At 35.9% G+C, this 23742-nt stretch overlaps 1 protein-coding gene and 1 pseudogene across 1 annotated transcript; both read left to right on the plus strand.

The window, feature by feature from the left end:
- Positions 1 to 417: 417 nt before the first annotated feature.
- LOC103714552 lies at positions 418 to 6404 on the plus strand (annotated as a pseudogene).
- A 3560-nt stretch (positions 6405 to 9964) lies between these two features.
- Positions 9965 to 21807, plus strand: LOC103714544. Its single transcript, XM_008801829.4, is given in 7 exon segments — positions 9965 to 10197; positions 10278 to 10400; positions 11400 to 11613; positions 11615 to 11676; positions 11781 to 11817; positions 11820 to 11944; positions 21309 to 21807. Coding segments are annotated over 7 exon segments (1005 nt in total). The 5' UTR covers positions 9965 to 10071; the 3' UTR covers positions 21627 to 21807.
- The last annotated feature ends 1935 nt before the right edge of the window (positions 21808 to 23742 follow it).

Here is a 23742-nt window from a genome sequence, read left to right on the forward strand (position 1 = left end):
AGCCCTCAAATGCATTGGGCCGCCCCTGAGAAGGTGAACTTTGTTTTCGATCCAAAGGGATAGAAAACATCAATACCTTTGCAAAATGATAAGGTTTGCTCAGTACCGTTGGATCCATCGTTCTGTTTCGATGATGAGTGAGGTGTCATCCATGGTAGCAAATCCATGAGTGAGGAATACAGTGGACTGGAGAAGGATAAGCTTTGTGCGGCCACAAATATTTTTGCCTTTCCTTAGTCTTCCATGAGAAGTAGTCAAGATGGTCGCCATCGAGTTTAATTTGATGCTTGGAAAAGCTGTGCTCTTATCCACATGATAAGCTTTGCTTAGTTACCGTTGGATCAATCTGTTTCGATGATGAGGGAGGTGTCATCATCCATGGTAGCAGATCCATGAGTGAGGAATACAGCGGACTGGAGAAGGATAAGCTTTGTGCGGCCACAAATATTTTTGCCTTTCCTTAGTCTTCCATGCGAAGTAGTCAAGATGGTCGCCATCGAGTTTGATTTGATGCTTGGAAAAGCTGTGCTCTTATCTACCAGGCTCTCCTTGATTTTTTCTCTGCATGCTGACAAGAAGAGCCCTGCTGCGACTGAAGTGGGGCTAAATTAACTGGCTTTAATCTTGCCGGGGAAGGGAGTAGGCAGAGAGGCCAAAGAGATATGATTTCCGGGCTGTTGCTGCTTCTTGAGCTGCTGCTGTTATGCTTGGCGGTATCGCTCGGCGCATACATGTTGGAGGCAAAGAAGTCATCATCTCCACTGACCTGTACCAGCGTTCCCTATCCCTTCGGCATATCCGGTAAAGCTATGAAAGGCTTCGAAATAACCTGCAATGGCACTTCTCCAATTTTGCAGCTGGGCAACCATGCTTGCAAGATTGAAGACATCTCGCTGCAGCAAGGAAATCTGAGCATCTACGCTGGTGCTATTGCTCAAGGCTGCTTCACGAGTTCCACTCAAGTACCCAGCTGGATCGACCTGGAGGGAACTCCCTATACGATATCGGACACACAGAACATGCTGACGATGTTCGGTTGCGATAAAATGGTCCATATCCATGAGATTTCTAGCTCCTCCTCGGACGGTTGTACAGCCTCGTGCGACGATTCCAATCCCAATGTTGTCAATGGCTCTTGCAATGACTCGGGCTGTTGTCAGTTCCCCATCATCACTACAGGTCTCAAGAGATTCAACGTGACGATCGAAAGCATGGGCCAAGCCTCAAGCAATTGCAGCGAGACCTTCTTGGTTAAGCAAAGTAGCCTCACATTCTCGAAGAAGATGCTGCATGATGTTATGTCCGGAAGATTCTTACATGATCGTTACCTAATGGTGTTGGATTGGGCTATTGGGAATGAGCCGTGTGAAGAAGCAAGAAAGAAGAAGCAAACCTATGCTTGCAAGGAGAACAGCTACTGTTACGATTCAACTAATGGGGTCGGATATAGCTGCAATTGCAGTGATGGATACCATGGAAATCCTTAATTACATTGGATGCAAAGGTACATATCAGTTTACATTTTCATGAAACATTATATATATATATATATATATATATATATAAACATATGGATATATACTAGTTTTTTCATAGTACTCCCAACTCTATTTTTCACCAATGGCAATTTCCTTAGAAAGCATACTCCGGTATATTACGTGTTTGGCAGACCCTACAAGCTCTTTTTTCTCTTTTCTTTTACTTCTTTTATTTATTTTTTTGAGAAGTATCCAAGTCAACCCTCTGGGATAAATACATGCCACGTTTTGAACTTGGAATCTATTTCCAAATGGACGACGGATACAAAAACATTATAACCCAGTTTGCAACATCTTGATAATTTACATTTACTCTTACTCCACCTTAATATATTCTTGTTAACCCATTTCTTGTGGACTTCAACACGTTTTTACTCTTGCAAGATATTAATGAGTGCGAGGATCCAAAGCTCAATCCTTGTGTGGGACACTGCATCAACAAGCCAGGAAGTGTTTCTTGTGCTTGCCCACATGGACAACGTGGTGATGGTAGAAAGCAGGGAAGTGGTTGCATGAATATGGTGCCACTGGAGGTTGCTTTGGGTAACATGTTCAAATTCTCTTGTTACTAAATAGAAAACTATGCAGGCTAGAGTTATGTGTTTTTATTTATAGTTTATTTGGTCAGTTTTAACTGTTAGAAATACTCCTAGCTAATGCATGCCGGTTTGCCATGTTGGTCCGCTCCCCTGTGTGGGTTCTGTGTAATAACCTTGTCATAAACTTGGTAATTGCTAAACTTGTGCATCTGCCAAGTCGGGCCATATTCAGCCTAGCCCAGACCAAACTAATCTGATCTGATCCTCAAAGTGACCAAATTAAGTATTTATTTTTCTTTCTTTTGGGTCTTTTGCATATATATATATATTTGTAAATATGTCTTACTAAATATTTACCTTCTGAAAAATACTATTTGCATACATACTCGTAAAATTATTCTGTCCTTACAAAAACATCCATTCTGCGAGATTTTTAATCAACGACGTTGATATAAAAATTTCCATTTTAAGTGTAAAATACCAATATTGTCTTTATACATCAATATCTATAAAAAATTATGATATTCAATTATGTTGTAAAGAGATATTATTTTTGCATAATTTTTTTAAGAATCTGAATACAAATAGGGCACTTAAATCTATTTTATACTGAAAATAATTATTTATTGGTACCATCAACAAAAAAAATCTAATGAGAAGGTACCGTTAAAAAATAAGATACTTTAAGGGTTATATATGTAAATAGAAATAAAAATAAATATGCAATAAGCCGTATTTGCAAGGGTATGAATGAATTTATTTTTTTTTGTGGGGGGTGTGGGGTAGTTGGTAGCGGAGGCACACAGAGAGAGACAAGGAGAGAAGAGGAAGTGATTCTTGGCTTCAAGATTTATGCTTGCCGTATGAAGCCGTTTTTAATTTTCACTCATTTTGTATATATATATAGATTTTCAAGAGCAGTGCTCCACCCATTATTCACATGCATAGAGTGAGAGGAGGGGGGGGGGGGGGATAAATTTATAGAAATAGAAAGTTCAAAAGAATAAATTTATTTTTTGTTTCTCATAATTTGATAGAATTATAAGAGTTCAAATATTGCATACGTATCATTTCAGAAATGATGCAACCCTGCATATTTTTGTTTTTAACATTATAAAAGTTTCCTAACCTCTAATTACTACCTAAGAGTGTAGAAATTTTTAAACTTTCAGATAATAGACTTCTTATTAGAAGTAACTATATAATGAGTTTTATATTTTTTAAAACAATCGTTATTAGAAAACGCCGTACAAAAATCCTCCACTTTTTTGCAAATAATAATATTGCTTTCATAAAAAAGGTAGAGAGAAAACAAACTTGGATTTAGTATGGTGCAGGCCTTAGGTGGATTACCTTTGAACTTAAGGTTTGAACAAAAATTATGAGTCTTGAACAACTAAAAGGATTAAACCTTGATCTTATTTAATCAAAACTCACATATTAGTGTTCACAATATACATTGGATTCTTGTTACTAAGGTAGCACATTATGGGCTATGTGTTTTATGTAGGTTTAGCAAGTCTACTTAGGTCTTACTCGTAGCCCCTTAGAAGCAGCCCTAACTTCCATACTCAAAAGCCAAATTTATCAAGGGTGTGCACAACCTTACTCTTCACCTCACACAAGCTAAGAGTTTTGTTAAGGACATTATTTGACCTATTTTGTTAAAGATAAAACAGTGGATCATACGGACAAGGAACTTTATATAGTTTCATAACACTACTTCGAAAGATAAAAATGCACTAAAAATGCAACCTATAAGTTAATATTTCATAGGTAATAACTTATCTAAATTTCCTTTGAACTCTAAGCAGTTATATTCCAGTGTAGAAGAAAAGTTATAGAAATTAAAAGTTAGAGGAAGAAAGAAATTTATTATCTATTTCTCATGTTCTGATGGATCTATAAGAGTTCAAACGATGTTTACATATATTGTCAGAATGATGTAATCTTTGCATAATTTTTTTGAACATTATATATAGAAGTTTCGTAACAGCTAATAACTATATAAGGGATTAATAGTTTTTAAAATTTCAAATAATAGACTTTTATTAGAAGTAACTACCAAGCAAAGTTTTATCATTTTTAAAAATAATCATTATTATTAGAAAATATTGTATGATATGCCCACCTTATCTTGGTTTTGGATTATGATGTGCATGGGATCTGCATTCAAATAATAAAAGATAAAACCTAATCAACAAGGCTATGATTGAGTATAGTGTCAAAAGGAAGTGCCTGACAAACAAATTATCTTATATTTTTAAAAGTTGTCAATTTTTCGTATTTCTTCTCGAAAACTAGTCTAATCATTATCTAATATTTAAAAAGGTAATTCAAAGGATCTAACTAATCCCATATTTTATTTTTCTTTCATGCGCTAGGGGTTGGGGGGAGAAAAAGAATTTCTTTATTAAGATTGCTTGTGGTTCTTGTTTAGTTTTACTACCATATCCTTGTATAAGGGATATGATGGTTGTCATGCCAAGCTGCTTGCATAGCATGTCCCAACTCTATGATTATATTTTTCTCATAAAAAAATCTTGAAAAATTATTTTTTACTGAGAGGCACAATTATGTTATTACTAATGATATGTTTTAAATATTTTATTAATCCTTACGGGAATAGAATTTAATTAGTCCTACGGAAATGTGATGCATCATTTTCTTCAAATCTAATTTTTGATGATCAAGATAATGCCATGCATAAGTATTTGTTGATTTGTTTTTTTTTTATCAAGCTTACAATCGGAGTGGTAAAATTTTTAGCATTGTTTAAAATTTCAAAGCTTAGCAATAAAAGCATCTCCTACGCATACCGGAAAGAACTATCATCAACTGAGATTTTTTGAAACTAAAGTTCCTGTTGCTTATATGCAGGTGTGGGGTTTGGCGTCTTGTTTATTCTAGTCATTGGAAGTTTGTTGTCATTAAGGGTCTCAAAGAAAAGAAAACTAATAAAGATGAAAGCCAAGTTCTTTCAACAAAATGGAGGCATGTTTCTGCAGCAGCAAAGCGTAAGTCAAGGTTCTAATGCAACAGTGAAGATCTTCAGTATAGAGGAACTAGAAAAGGCAACCAACAACTTCAGTGAGAACCAAATCCTTGGTCATGGTGGTTATGGTACTGTATTTAGAGGTATTTTGCCAAGCCAGAATGTTGTCGCCATCAAGAAGGCCAAATTTGTTGACCAGAGCCAGATCAATCAATTTATCAATGAGATCATCATCCTTTCTCAAATCAATCATAGAAATGTTGTTAGACTCTTGGGCTGCTGTTTAGAGACCCAAGTTCCATTACTTGTGTATGAGTTCATATCCAATGGAACCCTGTTCCACCATATCCATGGTGAGAGTCATGATTTCTCAATGCCATGGAAAGTTCGTTTAAGAATAGCTGCAGAAACTGCCGGGGCATTGGCATATCTGCACTCAGCTGCTTCAGCACCAATCATTCATAGAGATGTCAAATCCTCAAACATAATGTTAGATGAGAATTATACAGCTAAAGTATCAGACTTTGGAGCCTCGAGGTCGGTCCCATTTGATCAAACACATATAACCACCCTCGTGCAAGGGACAATTGGATACTTAGATCCAGAGTACTTCCACACAAGCAAGCTAACAGAGAAGAGTGATATCTATAGCTTTGGGGTAGTTCTTGTGGAGCTATTAACTAGAGAGATGCCAGTATCTTTTTCAAGGTCGGAAGGGCAGAGAAATCTTGCTACATATTTTACATTGATGTTTGATGAGCAACACCTTCTTCAGCTAGTAGAGCCTCAAATTGTAGAGGAAGCTGGAATACAACAACTCTTTGTGTTTGCACAACTTGCCAGGAGGTGCTTAAATTTGAAAGGAGAAGAAAGGCCAACCATGAAAGAAGTTGCCATCGAGTTAGAAGGGCTAAAGAACAAGTTTCATAAGCAGCAGCTGGCTTCCCAAAATCATTCAGAAATAACACACTTGCTAGGTGAAATTGGACCTTCAAATGGATGCACTGCAGAGGCAAGCAGACAATATATTTTAGAAGGTGATATGTTAGCTTCCATGGATCTCCTAAGATGATGAATTTATGAGAAACTGCTCTTTTATAGAGAGTTGTTGAGATATTTTCTATGCTATTGATGCTCCCTACTTTTCTAAGCAGATATTGATGAAATTATTCTTCGAACTTTGCATTTTGCTGCTATCTCTAAATTACATATTGTACAACCGGAGATCTATGTGATAAAAACTAGTGATCTAGCTATATACTTATTGATGTAATTATCTCATTTTGTACTACTGAATATTTAAATTTATCCATGACATACTATTTGGTGACATGTACTAAATACTACAGTTCTTAGTAAAATTTATCCTACTTGTATGAGTTGTAAGTGGTAAATACTATGGTTTGCTTCTAGAGTTCTTAGTGCTTGTTGAAGGTTAATTACATATTTGCACGTACTTCGATCTATAGGATAGTTTAGGTTAAATGATTAAAAGGTTAAATATGGACCATTTGATAACATGAATGCCATAGACCAAATAAAATATACCAATGTAATACACTTAAATAATTTAGGATTTTACATATATGCACTTGCAGATATGACTTACTATCTATTTACCCTTCAATATTCACCGTTTGAAAATATATCCTCAAATCTTTCTATTTTTGCAGGGATACCCCTTCCATAAGATTGTTGACTCATAATATCAATAGATAGTTGCTTTTAAGTATAAAATGAATTCATTATTATTTCACATCAGTACCCCTAAAAAGATATACAAAAATGGCTCTTTATAATATAAATTAAATTTAAAATTTTAAGAGTATTAATGCAAAAGGGTAACAATATCTTTTAGATTTAAAATGATAATTTTTAATACTATTAGTCAAAAATCCAATAGGAGATGTGTTGCAAAAATAAGATGATCTAACAGCTATATATACAAAAAGTGATTTTTGGAGGGTAAATACATAATATGTCATATTTATTGGGTTATGCACGTGAAAGTGTTAACAATTTTTTATAAATTTTATATAAATATGAACTACTACAATTAGTGGAATAAATCTCATGGGTGACTACTAAAATCAACAAGTTGCAATTCTCTAAATCAGTGTAGAGAGCCTTCTTAATTATAGTAATAGATTTAACTAGAATCTTGAAAAATTGCCCCTTCTCACAGCTATATATATGTGTCTCTGTCCAGCCTAAGATTGCCACTGTCAAAAATATATAGATGCGGCAGAGAAAGTCTGGTTTTGCAAATTGAACATTTTGGCATATTCGTGTCCAGCCACGACCCATTCTAATGTGCTAGTTGACGCCCGAGCTTATCTCCACTCAATATATTGAAGTAACTTAGTATGCCAAGAATAATTGCCCCCATGCATTGATCCTAAATAGGTAATCGCATTGAATTCACCTATTTAAGTAATGGTTTTGGATTAAGTTTCAAAGTTCCGAAATTTCATGGGAACGTCATCGGTAGAACTATGAAGTCCTAAAACCAGTTGTTCCTGATGATGGACTGGTGAAAGAAACACTCGCTGGTATATATGTTGATGCATTCTTCCTTGCAAGGGTTGTTTTTCTGATCACTGCACTCGTCAACATCTGGCAGGTCAATCAAGAAGACAACGTAGTTGAATATCAACAAGGAATTATTTGGCAGTGGACAATTTCAAGTGGGCTAGAAGCAAGAGCAAGACAATTTGCTACGTCAGTAGCAGAGAACAATCCCCTCGTTATGTTCCCCTGGTGGGTCTACTTTATTGTTTGGTGAGGCATAGCCCAATTATGCCCATAAAAATATTTTGCAGTTCAATTCCATCCGCTTGGCCAAGCTTCAACCCATTGGCATGATTTAACTAGAAGTTCCTAAAGACTTTGAATCCTCTTCACCATTCCGGGCTCGTTTGGTTCGCGGAAAGCATTTTTCCTCTTAGGAATATGATTTCTGAGAAGCAGATTCCTGGAAAGAGCATGTCTGGAAAAGTATTTTTGGTATGTTTGGTTGACAATGGGGAAAGTGACAGATTTTCAGAGTGCTTATGTTTGGTTGATCATCTACTTTTCTAAAAAAATTATGTGTAATTCTTATTATACCCTTAATAAAAATTAGGTCTTTAATGCCTCTTTAATGCTGAAGGGCTATTTTGGAACACGATAAGGCCGCGCTACCACAGGGTATTACCTATAAAAACATGAAGCCCACAATAAAAAGTCTACATAAAAATTTATCTTATTAAGTACAATACTAATAGTGGTCCAAAATTTTTCTATTTATTAAGCAAAAAGGCGAGAGCACAAAGCGTCTAAATCTAGCATTTAAATATTCAAAACTACATAACCTATAATGTCATAGTCATAAGCTAGATTTATTATTAGCCTGCTGCAATACTTTGAAGCTTATATCTCGACCTCCACTTGGTTTATCCCTCTCCACTCTTAATAGTCTTATTTATTTGAAAAAAACAAAGAGAAGAGTAAGCTTCGTAGCTTAGTAAATAATTATGCATTATCTTATCGGATCAAACATAAATTTTACATAATTTAATGCACCATTTAGAAAATAACTTCAATGAAAAGCACAACCTTTGTCAAATACCAACAAGTTTCTTCTTTCGTGTATATTTTATTCACTTCAAAGTCCTGGTGCTTCAAAACCAACCAAATGAAATGGTATCAGATACATATGTGCCTTCTCCCGGTGTGATAAGCTGCACTCTTTGCAAGATGGATGGCATTTTATTTATCAGAATGCACAACATGTCTCTGTTATATCACTCCAAGCTGATCAAGTCCTTAACCAAATCATTTTCTATCACTTTGGTCAAGGCAACATACTTAGTTTCAACACATGATAATTTAACAATGATTTCCAACCTCGATATCCAACTTACTGCACCATCACAAACTGTGAAAATGTACCCAGTATTCGACCTACAACCGGCATGATCTGCACCAAAATAACCAATAACATCCAAAACCGAGTCTCCAAAACATATGCTAAAATTCTATGGACCCTTCAAGTACTGAAGGATCCACTTCACTCGTTGCCAATGTTCACATTATGGACTAGACGTATATAAATTTGTAATGTGCAACACAAGCAACATGTAATGAGGACACAAATTGGCAATGCCATTGCCAAATGATTCAGATCATGAACCCGTCTATCTGATACACTGATCGGACAATGGCCCGATGTCTAACATTAGGCTATCGCACATTCAATTAAAAGTTGGACGGACCCTGATCATGTGGGAGTGGGAGACATTGTTTCAAATTCATGCCCCACATGCAAAGTTGTTAGCCCCTCATGCTTAGAGACTAGACCTCTCTGGTCACTATACTGGTTAGAGAGGATCTAAATCCAAATGATCCAGCCCAAACAAGGTAAAGTTTGCTTTATCCCTGGATAAAAGGAAATAAAGGCATCTCTTTTGAAGCATTGACCTCTTCCAGTCCAACCAGTATGGTGGACCATCTGCCAATCCTCTTTTTAGTGTTTTTTGTTATTGTTGTTGTTGTTGTTGTTGTTAAGGCGGGTGGATCATATCTAACGAGTATGGATGCACCTAATAAATTCAAACAACAAACCAGAGGCAACTCTCCATCTCCAGCCCACAGGATACTACTAGAGTGACTGGCTACATAAACAGCCATCCAGTCTGCAGCCCTATTAGCTTTAGTGGTTCTTTTCCCCTTCACGTTGAATTGGTTGAATTGCTAAGGATGCACATTTGGTCGTAGAAATTAGAAAATAAAATTTGTTGCTTATGATTTTTTTTTTTTTCACTTGAGCCATCAGGGACAAAGTTGGTATTTTGATCCTCATAAATCAGTGTCCGGCAGTTGTTTGATATTTCTCGTCAACGTTCCTAGAAATCCGACCGTTAGAACCAGTCGGCCTTCCCTTATTTAAAAATCTCTCCTCTCCTCACGCTACACTTGCGTTCACTAGCCGTTGCAATCTGTCGCCCTATCTCTTCCCATGGATTCAGCTACTTTTATCAGCCCATCCTCTGATCAGAGGTTCTGGAGCAAGCTCCACGACCGCGTGGATTCCGTTCTCGAGGAACGGAAGCCCAAACAACAGATCGAGCTCGCTTCCTCTGCTGTATGATCTCCTCGATCCTCCCTTCTCAACTGTCCTGGAAGAAAAATCAGATTTTTGATCTTTTCCTGGTAATTTTTCAGTGTGGGCTGAAATCGGAGCGAGGGAAGAGGTTCAGAGAAGACTCGCTTCTTCTGATCAAAGGTCTGGACTCCGTGGCTTCGTCTCTGTCCAAGCTTTCAAATACTTTGAGCGCAGCCCAGCAGGTAACTCCATAAGCTAATTAAGCATGGGTGTTTGGTCTAATTTACCGTGGATAAGAAGGACCTTTTCCAAACAGGTCTTTTTTCACAGCAGGTTTTTGATGTTTTGGTGGACCGAGTTATGCTTTGCTTAGGGCTTAATATATCATACTTTTATTATATTTAGTTTAACTTTTCATCTTTTACCTATTGAATTGGGGTACGATTTGTGCTATAAGTGATTTGAGAATGTCTAACAATCCGGGTTTCTTCAAAAAAGAAAAAAAAAGCCAATCCGAGTTGGTCTTGATAATTTTTTGAGACTGTTGATTGACCCTTATGAGTGAACTAGTTTTCCATACAAATTTGATTTGGCATCATTTGGATTTTTCATCGTGCTTCTGCCACAGATCTTAGATTTTCATTGGAGATGCACTATGGAAGAGTGATTGACGTTCTCAGACTGGTTTCAGTATTATTGGGAGGTATTACTACGCTAGGGCTTAAAATTACAACCTAATTGTTTGAACAGGAGGCCACATTGATAACTTTTAAGCTCAAAATCACTAGATCTTTGGGATTATTCAGTCTGATAAGCACATCAAATCAGAATATGAGATAAGATCTTCAATGATGCGCAACACTGGTTCCTTTTCTAAGGTTGCAAAATGAACTAGATGTAGTTTTCAAATTGTCACCAACTTGCTCAGCTCATGAAATTTCACTTCTCCCATTTTGTGTGAGAAGCTAAATTCTCGATTTCCTCAGTGCATCTTATTGAGTAGAATAAGCATGCAATTGGTGCTTATGATCTACTCATAAACCTAGTTTAATTCTGCTGGTGATTTTTATTGTTGTCTAGCGATCAATGTCAGCAAATTGCTGTATTTTCTCATTTTAATTTCTAAGATTGCAGAGAGAACAAGGGAGACAATTTGCCATTCTGCCTTTCCCAGTTTGCTAATGAAATATATGGGCTTCTTTCCTTAACAGTGCTGTAATATTACCATGTTCCTATAACAGGGATTAACTGACTTGGCTAGACCCCCTTTAACAAAAGTTTTACAAAGAGAAAGCCAAAGGATCGAAGATGAGGAGCCAAAATCAAAGAGGCATTGTGGTTCCACTGAGCTTCTGGACAAGAATGAGGTGATTGGCTCTGATCATCATGAGGAAACTGGTTCTGATAAATCTTCTGACAAGAATGGATTGGAGGGTTCGGGGGAATTTCCCTGACAAGGGAGATAAGCAGGCCTCTTCAAATGTTGTGAAAAGCGAGAAGCTGATGAAAGCCAAAACTGTCAGTTATAAAGCTTCTAGAACTCCTTTATTTGTCTGGTTTACCTCGAGAAATATATCTTATTCTATTATTGTTCATCTGTCTCCATGTCTTGCCTTTTGCAGCTTGCAATGTCCTTGGCAACAAAAGCAACTTCCCTTGCAAGGAACTGAAAACGATAAAATCAGAGTTATCTTTTGTGCAAGAACGAAGTAATTTGCTGGAAGAGGAAAATAGGAGACTTCGAGAAGGATTTGAGAAAGGTGTTAGACCAGAAGAAGATGACCTGGTACTCCTTTTTTATCACTTCTCTTGCTTCTTTATAAAATAATTAGATACAGCTTAATATGTTCATGGAAAGACTCCATGAAATAATTCATAGAGGTTACACAGTATTTCAAAAGTCATATCTCCATATAAATGTGTCTCATGTTTCTTTTTGTTTCACTTTCAATGAGAGAAAGAAGGTGAAGAAAGAAAAACATTTAAAAAATTAAACTTTAAAAACCATTGCAGAAGAAAGTGAAATTTTGGAGCCTTAAAATGTGGATTTCCCTGCTTTTTTCTTCATAGAGAGAGAGAGAGAGAGAGAATCTGTCCTCTTTCCTATATGTATAGTTATAGATGAATATAGTCCGTAGTTCAAGAAAAAAGATAGCTTCTCCTGAAGGAAATAGTGTTGTGTTCTTGGGAAGACTTCTGGGTCAGGAATACTTTTGAAGCTCTTTTATAGAGAGGAGATGCTTTGTTATAGAAGCGTATGAGAAGTACAAGGGAACTTGAAGAATACTCCGCTTATTGATTTTGTCAAACTCTATATTTATTTTGTTGTTTTTGTTTAGATAGTGATTGAAAGAGGAAGTACCATAAACAGGAAAGAATGTGGCTCAGTTTTGGAGAAATCCTTGATTGGATTGCCGAAAAGAGACACCATTTTGGTTGATTAGCATAATTTTGAGGAAATTGCTTTAAAAAATAATTATCAATCTAATAATTGTTAAACTTGGAAGGGATTTAAGGATGATCCTGGAGTTGCTTTTGAGAGTAGATAATTGTCAAATAGGCAAATCTGATCCCCCGTAATTGTTTAGCATCTCGGTCCTGGTCCTTTGCAATCAGGAAATTTTATGGTTCTCTTTTTGCTTTCAAAATCCAAGGAGGGACGTCTTGCTTTTCCTCATGTGGTAGTGCAGCTTTAAAGAACTAGTCTATCCAAACTCTGTTTTAATGGATTTGCTAGAATAATGTGGAAGAGGAATTACCGATATGTATATCATCTATGGAGTCAAGTTCTTTCAACTTTATTTTGGTGGTGGATCTGAACTTATCTCTAGAATATCTGTTCCTTAACTTTTGAATCTGCAAACAGTTCTCAACTCGATTTTGGCTTTCATGGTAGTCTAACTAGAAACGTTGGCTTCCTCAAAATTCTTATGGACTCAAGGATATTAGTATGAATAGATATTGTTCCGAGTTTTTAAAAATGTTTCAGGCAAGATCTAGCATGAACTTTTTTATTTTTTCAATATATAGATGCAAATTCATATGTTAAGAGAAATGGACAAAAGGATCATGAAAACTAATATTTTGAGAAAGTTTCCTTGTCAGAATAAAACCACCTGACAATGCATGTTAGCCAATAGAATAAAGTGTAAAAATTTTGACAAGTAGCTTTTACTTTCTTTTTTGTATGATAACTCATGAGTCATGACACAATTAAAGTCCGTGATCTACTTGAAAATTGTTGGGAAATCATGACTGATTAGGGATCTTCTATTTTGAGAAAGTTTCCTTGTCAAATTAAAACCGCCTGATAATGCATGCTAGTCATTAGAATAAAGTGTAAAAATTTTGACAAGTAGGCTTTACTCTCTTCTTTGTATGATGCCTCATGACACAATTAAAGTCCGTGATCTCCTTGAAAATTGTTGGGCAATCATGATTGTTTAGCTTTGTGTTGTATGTTTGGAGTTAGTTAGAAATGGTACTCTTGCTTAACAAAGTTCTAATGATTTTGAAAATAATCATAGGTTGTTTCTAAGTCTTAGAAAAGTAACAAGATTTTGAAAGTCTAAAAGTCAGCCTTTATAAGGTTGTATGACACCTTTTTCCTCATTGTTTTTCATTATAAAAGGTAAACTTTTGTTAAGTGAAAATTTTTGAAAATATTAACACAAAAGAAGCAATTAACTTCATTTTTAGATAGAGAATATCTAATTTTCTTTTTATTAAATAATGGAGAGAAGGAAAAGACCTAATAAAGGAGTGTGGATTAGCTGAAACATTTATTTTAGGGAACAGAATTTTTATTGACTAGATGACCCATATAATTGGTGTTAGCAACTTCACAAAAATCCTATCATAGTTCTTGAAGAAGTATATTAAGATCAAGTCCTTAACAATGATATTCACCACTAACTTGATGCTAATTTTTGCTTTTCTTTTTATTTTATTTTCTAGTTCTTTTACTTTCTTCTATTTTATTTTATCTTATTTTATTTAATTTATTCTTAGAAGGCATCCACCGAACTGGTACCGAGATCCATACCAGTCGACAACCAGTTGCACGCCAATTTTTTTAAATCTCTTTTAAGCTTCAATCAACAATAATCATTTTTCTAATTTTTTGAATAATTTTAAGTGTAATTTGATGTCTAATGATACTTCTTGATGTTTTAGAGCGATACAAAATATAAAATAATTTTAAGTATAATTTTTGTTTCTAAAATGCTTTACATGCTAGAAGAAGCAACATGAAATATTCTAAAATCAATTAGTGAGATATAAACATAAAATGATACAATCAATTGCACATATTTAAAATACAACATACATACAATATCTAGAATCTCGTCAAGTGGCGTATCCCTCATAGATATTTGAATCATTAGCATAATCAAGAGGCACATTAATCCACCTCTCTAACCAAGCGGCGTTGGAGTATGCTCATCTCATAGGAAATGTGCTCCAGGTTATAACATGTCTTGGATTTTTTACTAAAGCTTTGGTTCTAAAAGGTATCCTCTGACTGATAATACAGCTATGGAGGAGCTCATCAGAATATGCCAGCAGCAAAATTTTATCTGTAAGATGCTCTAAAACTACTTAGGGTAGTAGCCCTTGGAAGGTAATATCTCGAACGTACCATATCCATATCCATATGGGCATAGACTGCTTGTGGCTATAGGTAATAGGATCCAGCATATGACTAGAAACCTAATACGTCTAGACTCGTGGGCATACATCAAAAGCTACTTATTTTTTATTTTATTTTTCAAATTTAGGCCTCAACCACTATACGCATGATCGTATTAACACTTGAATAAATGGGCACCAAATTTAGGTCAAGAGTAGCTTACATGTCCTTAAATAAGCTTCTAATTTTATAGTTATTTTTTAGATTTTATTTTATTTTTAAATTTTTAATCCAAAAATATATTTTTAATTTTAAAATTATAAATTTAGTATAAATTAAAGATTTTAGTCACATTATGCATATCATCCATAAATCTACAACATATCATGAAATCATGCCAAAATTGAAATTTTTTGCATGACCTCTTATTTTGGAATTTTTTCAGTATTTTTCAATGTTGAAAAAAAGGAAGGACATGAGGTAGAGGAGAGCCATCATCATACCTTGTTTTGGGTTGGATCCTCTTTTAATCATCAAAATCACCGTATTTTTGGCGAAGGAGGGGTGGGGTAGTTTGAAAAGAAAAAAGAAGAACGGCTTGGAAAGCCTTGTCAAGCCCTTTTTATCATTCAAATAGAAAGGAGGGGACCCGGACTGGTTCAAACTAGTGTCTCGATTCAGGGTAGTTTGGAAGAGTTTTCGAAAATTAGGGCCGAACCAATCCAGTTCCACACATGTTCGGTTTGATACTGGATGAACTAGACAATTCAACCCGATTCGACATACTTTTCTCTAATTAGTTCTCATCTCATCTGCACTTAGGAGAAGTTGCCATTCCAACCATGGAAAGTGTTTCTCATGAGTTTGGCTAGGATAATTTTAATTGGTAGTGTTTCCACAATTATTCCAAAAAATATTTATTATTTATTAGATTTTATCAAAGAATAAAGAAAACTAGAGATCCCTTACAAAACAAGTCCACCTAGTTTTTCTTCATAATTTGGGGAAAAGAAATTATGGCAGTTATATCAGCCAAAAAACCTTAGCGATGATGCTATAAATCTTTCAAGGAACATTATATAGATAGGAATGCAAAGGTTAGCTCCCTAACAATGAGAAGAAAACTAAATTTTCTGCATGTGGGACTTGCAACTTTAAGGATTTAACAGCATTTTGGTGTAACTAAAATATCATTGTGGGTCCAAAAGGTTCGCATTAATTTCTCAAACAACTCTAAGTTTTATTAATATAGAATTGACTAATGTAATTTGTTTTCCTCTCATGAGTTAAGAATTTTTCCTTTTTCTCTTGAAAACATAAGGCTTTATTTTATTTTGTCAATGAATGGAATGAATTGTAAATGCATAACAAAGGGTGTTGGTTGTCTTAATAAGGAGAAAAGGATTAAAATCAACATGATTTTATTTTATTTCGACCGAAGAGCTTTGGGTCATTTAAAATTGGAAAGTACAAGTCAAAATGGCCATACACTACATATTGGCCTTAATTAATATGCATTAAGTCTATAAGCAAGAGTATGGGCCAGCACACATGATATAAATATATGTAGCCTTGTACACCTATACCTTGCTAATATTGTGCATGATTTTAAATAGGGATGGAATAGTAGGGCACCCACCATCCCAAGTGTCGGGACAAGATGAGAAGGGACATCAACTATCTTGAGTGTCGGGACATGAGATATCCCCCATTCTGCAAACCATCCCAACTATCGGGAAGGGACAAGTCAACAAATGGACCAAGATGAGAAGGGACATCCACCATCTTGAGTGTCGGGACACGAGATTTTCCATTCCACCAAAAAGAAACTAGGATGACACCATTCCATGATATCTAAAACCATGATATGCGTCAGAAAGATTGTATAGTTAAGGTTTGTCATATTAGTACATACTGCTCCATACCATGTGTACAGTACCATATGAATATCGAATCAAGACTCGGTTTGGGAGGCATACCGAGTCTCGATACATCGAACTAACCTACGTACCTAGTATATTGACACCAGCATGGTACCGGTATAGGGTCCCTTACTGAGATTGCCAACCTTAGTATAGTATGAGCTCATCAATCATCAGTTATTAGGTCTTACAACCTCTAAAAGGAAGAGTATCCAAGCTTGTGCACGAATTGTAATTTATTTCTTTTTGAGATGAACCCTTGAAATTATTGCCACTTGCTCTTACATTAAGGACCATATCATTAATATAGCTAGTTTTTCCAAAAGATTCTCTACAATTCATAGCCAAGTCAATTCTTGTAGAACTTTTGTAACCTTGTAACCAAGGTATGCTGAATGGACCGAACTTCACCCCGTACCGAACCAAACTAGTAAGGAATCGGATCCGTTTGGCCCTAATTTTTCCATACCGTGTGTCGGTATGGTACCGAACCAAATGCCATACTGAACCAATCACTGACTGGTACGAGTTTTGGTACCGGTTCGGCGAACCTTGCTTGTAACCATGGGTTTAAAATACTATATTTAGCCATGGATCAGTAGGGGGCAATAGTTAACCTTTTAACTTGATTCAATTTCAACCCATTATAAGTTAGGTTAGGTTACCTATTTAATAAAAGGAAAACTGAATACATAGTCCTTTCTTTGATTGGACTTTAACATGCGGTCCCTTACTATTATCATTTAATTTTTAGTCTTACGCTTATATAGGATTTCACATATGTAAACTTATATCGTACACACTTATACTAGTTTTTATACATAGTTATATTCTCCCTGCATACAGTTATATTGTCCTTACATATACTTGTATCTATGTGTACATAGTTATTTGGAACGGTGTACATATTGGAGAATAAGTGTGTACAAGTGCTAGGGATTATGAATTAAAGAAACTTTAAAACTTGGAGCAGGTATTAAAATCCCAATCAACTTGGATTAAAAGTTATAGTCCGGTCAACGAAGGGACCGCCTATCAATTTGCTATTAATAAAATGGTTAGGTTCGGGTTTGGATTTTTGACCCATTTAGTAAACAGGTTAGGTTCGGTATGAAGATTTTTAATCCACCTTGTATCCGACCCAACCCATATCTGGTCCAACTCAACCTGATTGACCGCCTATCAATTTGCTATTAATAAACTTGTTAGGTTCATGTTTGGATTTTTGACCCATTTAGTAAATAGGTCAGGTTCGATATAAAGATTTTTGATCCACCTTGTATCCAACCCAACCCATATCTGGTCCAACTCGACCTGATTGCCACCCCTATGTATTAGTTTTGTCCGAAATGGTATGGTACCAGTGTGGTAGGGGCAGCCCAAGCTAGTCGGTATCATTCAATAATAAAAAGTAATCAATATGCTACCGGAATGGTTGGTACAAATCTATTTATGCACAATCAGTGCTAACCAATATAGTCTGATTCAAGAGGGAACCAGTATTCCACTTCTTTACGTGTATATTTTTTTCTGTCAAAACAAAACGATATGGTACCAAACCAGGACTATTTAAATCCTTGTTTGTACCAAAAATAAGAATCACTATTTCATTTGGCCCTTTGCAGATATTTATTGCACATGTTGCCCATATTTAAATCCTTTACCTTCATTGGATGTATGAGACCTCCTTTACACATCATAATTCTTATCATTATAAACATGTTATGTGCTTCAGTCCTTTCTACTTCATGACAATATAATCACACACTTTTTGCTTGAAATTCTGAAACAAGGAAGCAGTATGTTAACACCTTCTTATTCGCCTTCCAAGGGTAACCTACTATATTCTTAAAAGGCATCAAAGCCCTTTCTTTTACGACCTTATCATTATTATGTTTTTTTTTTTTTTTTTTTTTGAGCCACTTGTTCTATAAATCACTAACCTTCATCTAGTACATATCCTAGAGAGTGATTTTTGATTCTCTGGCTCCATTTACTACTTTTCTTCCCTCCTTAATGCACTTCTTTTTCCTTTCCCGACAAGATAGACAGCAAATAATACTAGAATAATGAACAACCTATCATTGCTCCACTCCCGCACAGTTTTCTGTCCCATATGGCAGTTGGAGACTGGAGAAGTTCACAAGGGTAGGTGGGTGACATGTGGAATTTGGAACATCCAACATGTGCAACATTAGAACGGGGAATGGTGTGTTGCTCAATAGCATTTTTCAACTGTAACATTTAACTACTGAGAGGAGCCAACAGTACTCTTATCCAATGGTTTGCACTCCACTCCTAAGGGCATGCTTGCTCCTGTGCTAGGTGCATGTTTCAATCCTTATTAGAGGCTAATTTTAGTTTCATGTTTGTGTGTGTGTGTGCGCGTGAGAGAGAGAGAGAGAGAGAGAGAGAGAGAGCATTCAACATGCTATGCATCTTAGAAACTGAAATTACTATCAGTATTGCTGGATCTTAAATCTGATTTAGTTAGATACTAAACTTGCTTTATGGAGCCAAAAGAAGAAAAAAACAACCATGCTAGCTTTAACAAAGGACCCATCCAATATTGGAACGAAATGGCATGGTCTTTGTGAGGTTAACAAAATATTTGTGTGTGTGTGTGTGTGTGTGTTAGAGAGAGAGAGAGAGAGAGAGAGAGCGTTCAACATGTTAGAAACTAAAATCACTATCAGCATTGCTGGATCTTAAATTTTGTTTAGTTAAATACTAAACTTGCTTTATGGAGCCCAAAAAAGAAAAAACAACCATCTTAGCTTTAATAAGGAACCCTCCAATATTAGAATGAAATGGTACGCTCTCTTTGAGGTTAACAAATTTTCTTGAGTATCTCATTAGTTCTAGCCTGCAATTAGGTTCGGTCAGCTGTACTTTTTGCTGTATGTATTACTCTCAATGCTGTAAATTGTTACCAAAGTGTATATATAGAATAGTTAAGACTATCAACTACCCTAGGACTTCTTGTGCTTCTAGAATTCAATCTTCAATTTATATACATACTTAACTATTTATTTCCAGTAAAAGCTGCATACAAATGTTTTTGTTTCATTTTTTGTGAGAGTAATGGTGGGAGCATCATCAGACATTTGGCAGAAATGATGGAAGAAAGACCCACGTCAAAAAATGTAAACAACTAGCATTGAAAAATGTAACTTCCTCCAAGTGAAAGTGGAAGTGCAAGCAGTAGGCTATAGATATGGTTTGCTATATCAAGGATGAAAACAGGGTGGGACTAAAGTTTCTCGGAAACATGACATGTTTGCTTTATGAAGGATGGAACTAAAGGGTAAAAGGCTTTCAGGAAACTAAATCATATGTTAAGTGTAAACACTTGTTCCTTAATATAGACTTGTTTGCTATATCAAAGATGAAATTAAGGAGGGGATAAAGTTCACCTCGAAATTATGACAAGTTGACAACTGTGTATCAAGAAACTAAATCAAGGGTAAAGGGCTTTCAGGAAACTAAATCATATGTTAAGTGTAACTAATAAGCTAGGCTTTATCAAGGATGAAAACAGGGTGGGACTAAAGTTTCTCCTTAAACATGACATGTTTGCTTTATGAAGGATGGAACTAAAGGGTAAAAAGCTTTCAGAAAACTAAATCATATGTTAAGTATAAACACTTGTTCCTTGATATAGACTTGTTTGCTATATCAAAGATGAAATTAAGGAGGGGATAAAGTTCGCCTCGAAATTATGACAACTGTGTATCAAGAAACTAAATCAAGGGTAAAAGGCTTTCAGGAAACTAAATCATATGTTAAGTGTAACCAATAAGCTAGGCTTTATAAACACTTGTTCCTTGATATAGACCTGTTCGCTATATCAAGGATGAAATTAAGCAGGGGATAAAGTTCACCTCGAAATTATGACAACTGTAACTGTTCAGAGCACATCTCTTTAAGAAAGAGGGAGGGTTATATATACAGATATATGTCATTTTTGGTAGATCCTAGATCGTATTCTGCAAATTGACTAAATTATAAGTAATAGAATGACAGAAACGAGAAGTTCTCAATCCTCCAGCTCCTCAAATCTTCCATGCACATGCCAATGACATCTTTATTTGTTAGTTTATGCATAATGAATGTAACTCCTGCATACCTCTAATGTATTAATGCCGACTCAAAACTTCATGCAGAATCTCTCAATTTCAATTTATAGATGTTTTAATTTACCAACAAATAAAAAAAAAAGAAACTAAAAGCATGTCATCAATACAATCAATAATTTACTCTTTGCAGTTCTAAAAATAAATCTTTAGTTAAAGTCACAACCTCCTATTGCAAGGAGCTTAAAGTAACTCTGCTACCAGAAGTTTAAAATTTTACTGCTAAATCTGACTTGTCAGTAGTCAGGGTAAGCAAAAGCACTCCTATGGTGACTGCTAATTTGCTAGGTACCAAATTTTGTGGAGTTAAATATCCTTGTTAGGTCTTATTTTGGAAGTACTCTTGCATCTAAGCATATAGCTGGGCAAGCATTGCTCATGATATCCATGACTAAGCATGAAGTAGCATGAATTGGAGCATCTTTTATTTGATTCCTTTATCCTTACAACATTTTTTAGGTGAGACTTCAATTGGAGGCCCTCCTGGCTGAGAAGTCCAGATTGGCAAATGAGAATGCTAACTTAATGAGAGAGAACCAGTGCCTTCATCAACTTGTTGAGTATCACCAATTGACCTCTCAGGACATATCAGCATCCTACGAAGAGCAAGTCATACATGGTATGTGCTTGGACTTTTCATCTCCACTGGGAAAAACAGAGAGTGAGTTAGGTGATGAGAATGATTGTGGTGATGGTGAAGCTCCTTGTACTTCATCAACCCGTAAACTGGGATTGTTCTCTTCTACTGATGAAAACTACGGAAATATACAGAAATAGGTACAAGTGTATGGAAATTACTATTTTCCATGTTCTATGTACAATTGTTTTGCTTGATGCTAACTAGACTATGTCTTTATTTTTAGTTTTTCCTATATTTCATGACTGAAGTTCCTTATATACAATTGTTTTGCTTGTACCTATTCTCCATGTTCAATTCTTTCCTGATTCCTATGAATTATTTGTTGTTGTATTTCTGACGAAAGTTTTAAAAACAAGAAATTCTGATCATTGAAGATTGTGTCAGACAGAAGACAAGTTTATCAGAGGTGGAAGCACCTGGGCAGCTAGGCTATTCCACAATATTTAAAATGCAGTTAAACAGAAATGGATCAAGGGCTACTCAGTTCATGTATGCTTGATTAAGGGCAGTCAGATTTTTAAAACGTACATTGCCAATTACTTTGGTTGAGATACTTCGATTTTCTTAGATTGGGTTTTTTCATGGTAAAGAAAATTCTTGAGAAATAGTACAAGCTTCAAATTTTCTTTGGTTTTTCTTCAGGAAATTCTCAGTTATAATTTGAAACATTGATAAATCCCACCAAAGAGAAAAGGTCATAAAATAAACATATTACTGTTATAAAGTTAATGTGCACTTGACTATCAATCCTCAAAATTTTTAACCAAAATTTAATGTTTAGTGTGTATTCCAAATCTAATAAATGGCCTGTATTGGCTATCATGATATCTTTGAGAATGTAAAGAATAAGAAAGCTCACATTTTTCTCGGGTTAGCAGTTTTTCTTTTCTATGGAATCTTACGAGTATTGGAAGATTTTTTTTCTTTTTGTATAAGAAAGTAAGATTTCTTTTTAAAAGGAAGAAGAAAAGGAGGGAGTCTTTAGGATGTCAAAAGAACTAGATATCTGATTTGCTTTGAAGAGCAGATCTAAACACTTTGTTTGATTACAGAAATACATATTAAGGATGAAGATAGATGCATGTATTATATGTGTGTTGGATATTTCATAGTTGATAATATGATGGAGTACACCATCTTAAAGCTTGTAATATTTTTCTAATCCATGTAAAGCTTGTAATGATCTCGCTATCAATCTGGCCTAGTCCTTGATCCACGAAGAGAATATCCTCATCAAGAAGCCTGGCTACCTGAGGAAGCATTTTTTTTGTTAATTCAGAGATGATTGTTTCTAAAGCTTGATGAGCATTGCTGAAAGAATATGGTGGATTCCTCGTGTGCGTCCAATAAGTACATGCTTTTTCACACACTTGCACATGTGTGGTTGTGAATCTCTTGGCTTAATTAAGATATTGTCAATCTAATCCAAACTAAATATATGATACCTATCAATATATGTCTGGTATCAATTCACTCATTCCATGATAAGGGGGTTGGTGCCATATCCTTATGGACATATGACATCTTGGGCAAGAATAGTTTGCCACGATTGCAGTGGAGATGGCATTAGTTCTTCTACTCGATTGTTAGACCTTCCAGTTGAAGTAATCTCGTCATGATCACTACCATGCTGCATAAGCTATACCAGGAGAGTGTGTCATAATTCATGAACAATGGAACCACAAGGCAGAGAAAGTTGGTCCAAAGCAGATATGAGAAAAGGTGACATTCAATTTCAAGTATACTGTCAATGTTGGGTAGGAATAGGAAGAATGTCTGCAGAGCATTTGAGCAAAAGCAGTTTTATAACTACACAGTTTGGAACGAAACCCAGGTACTACTATGGCCATTTCTGACGAGCAGACATTAGTGATGAGGCTCAGCAATCTTGACTGTGAGCAAGCTCCTCCTCCCCAACTAAACGCCCTCTCTGAGTCAGTGTCTGGAGTACCACTTGTAGGACCAGAGTCAGTGTTGGTGATGTTTCTCGGGTTCTTCTGCAGGAGTCTGAGCTGGGTAGGGACTGTGGTTGGGTATGGAGGTTTGGCCTACACCAGAGGGTGGCACTGTTTCTCTGGAAGGTGGCCTGGGATCGCCTGCCGACTAGCTCAGAGTTGAGTCGACGGGGGGTCGGCATTTCCTCCTTGTGCACGCTCTGCGAGGTGGACGAGTCAGTGGATCATGTACTCTTCCAGTGTGGTTGGGCGAGGAGGACTTGGAGGTTGTCTGGGTTCTCGGAGGGCGTCTGGTGCC

The sequence above is a fragment of the Phoenix dactylifera genome, chromosome 2 (assembly GCF_009389715.1).
Source record: "Phoenix dactylifera cultivar Barhee BC4 chromosome 2, palm_55x_up_171113_PBpolish2nd_filt_p, whole genome shotgun sequence".
NCBI classification, from domain to species: Eukaryota; Viridiplantae; Streptophyta; class Magnoliopsida; order Arecales; family Arecaceae; genus Phoenix; species Phoenix dactylifera.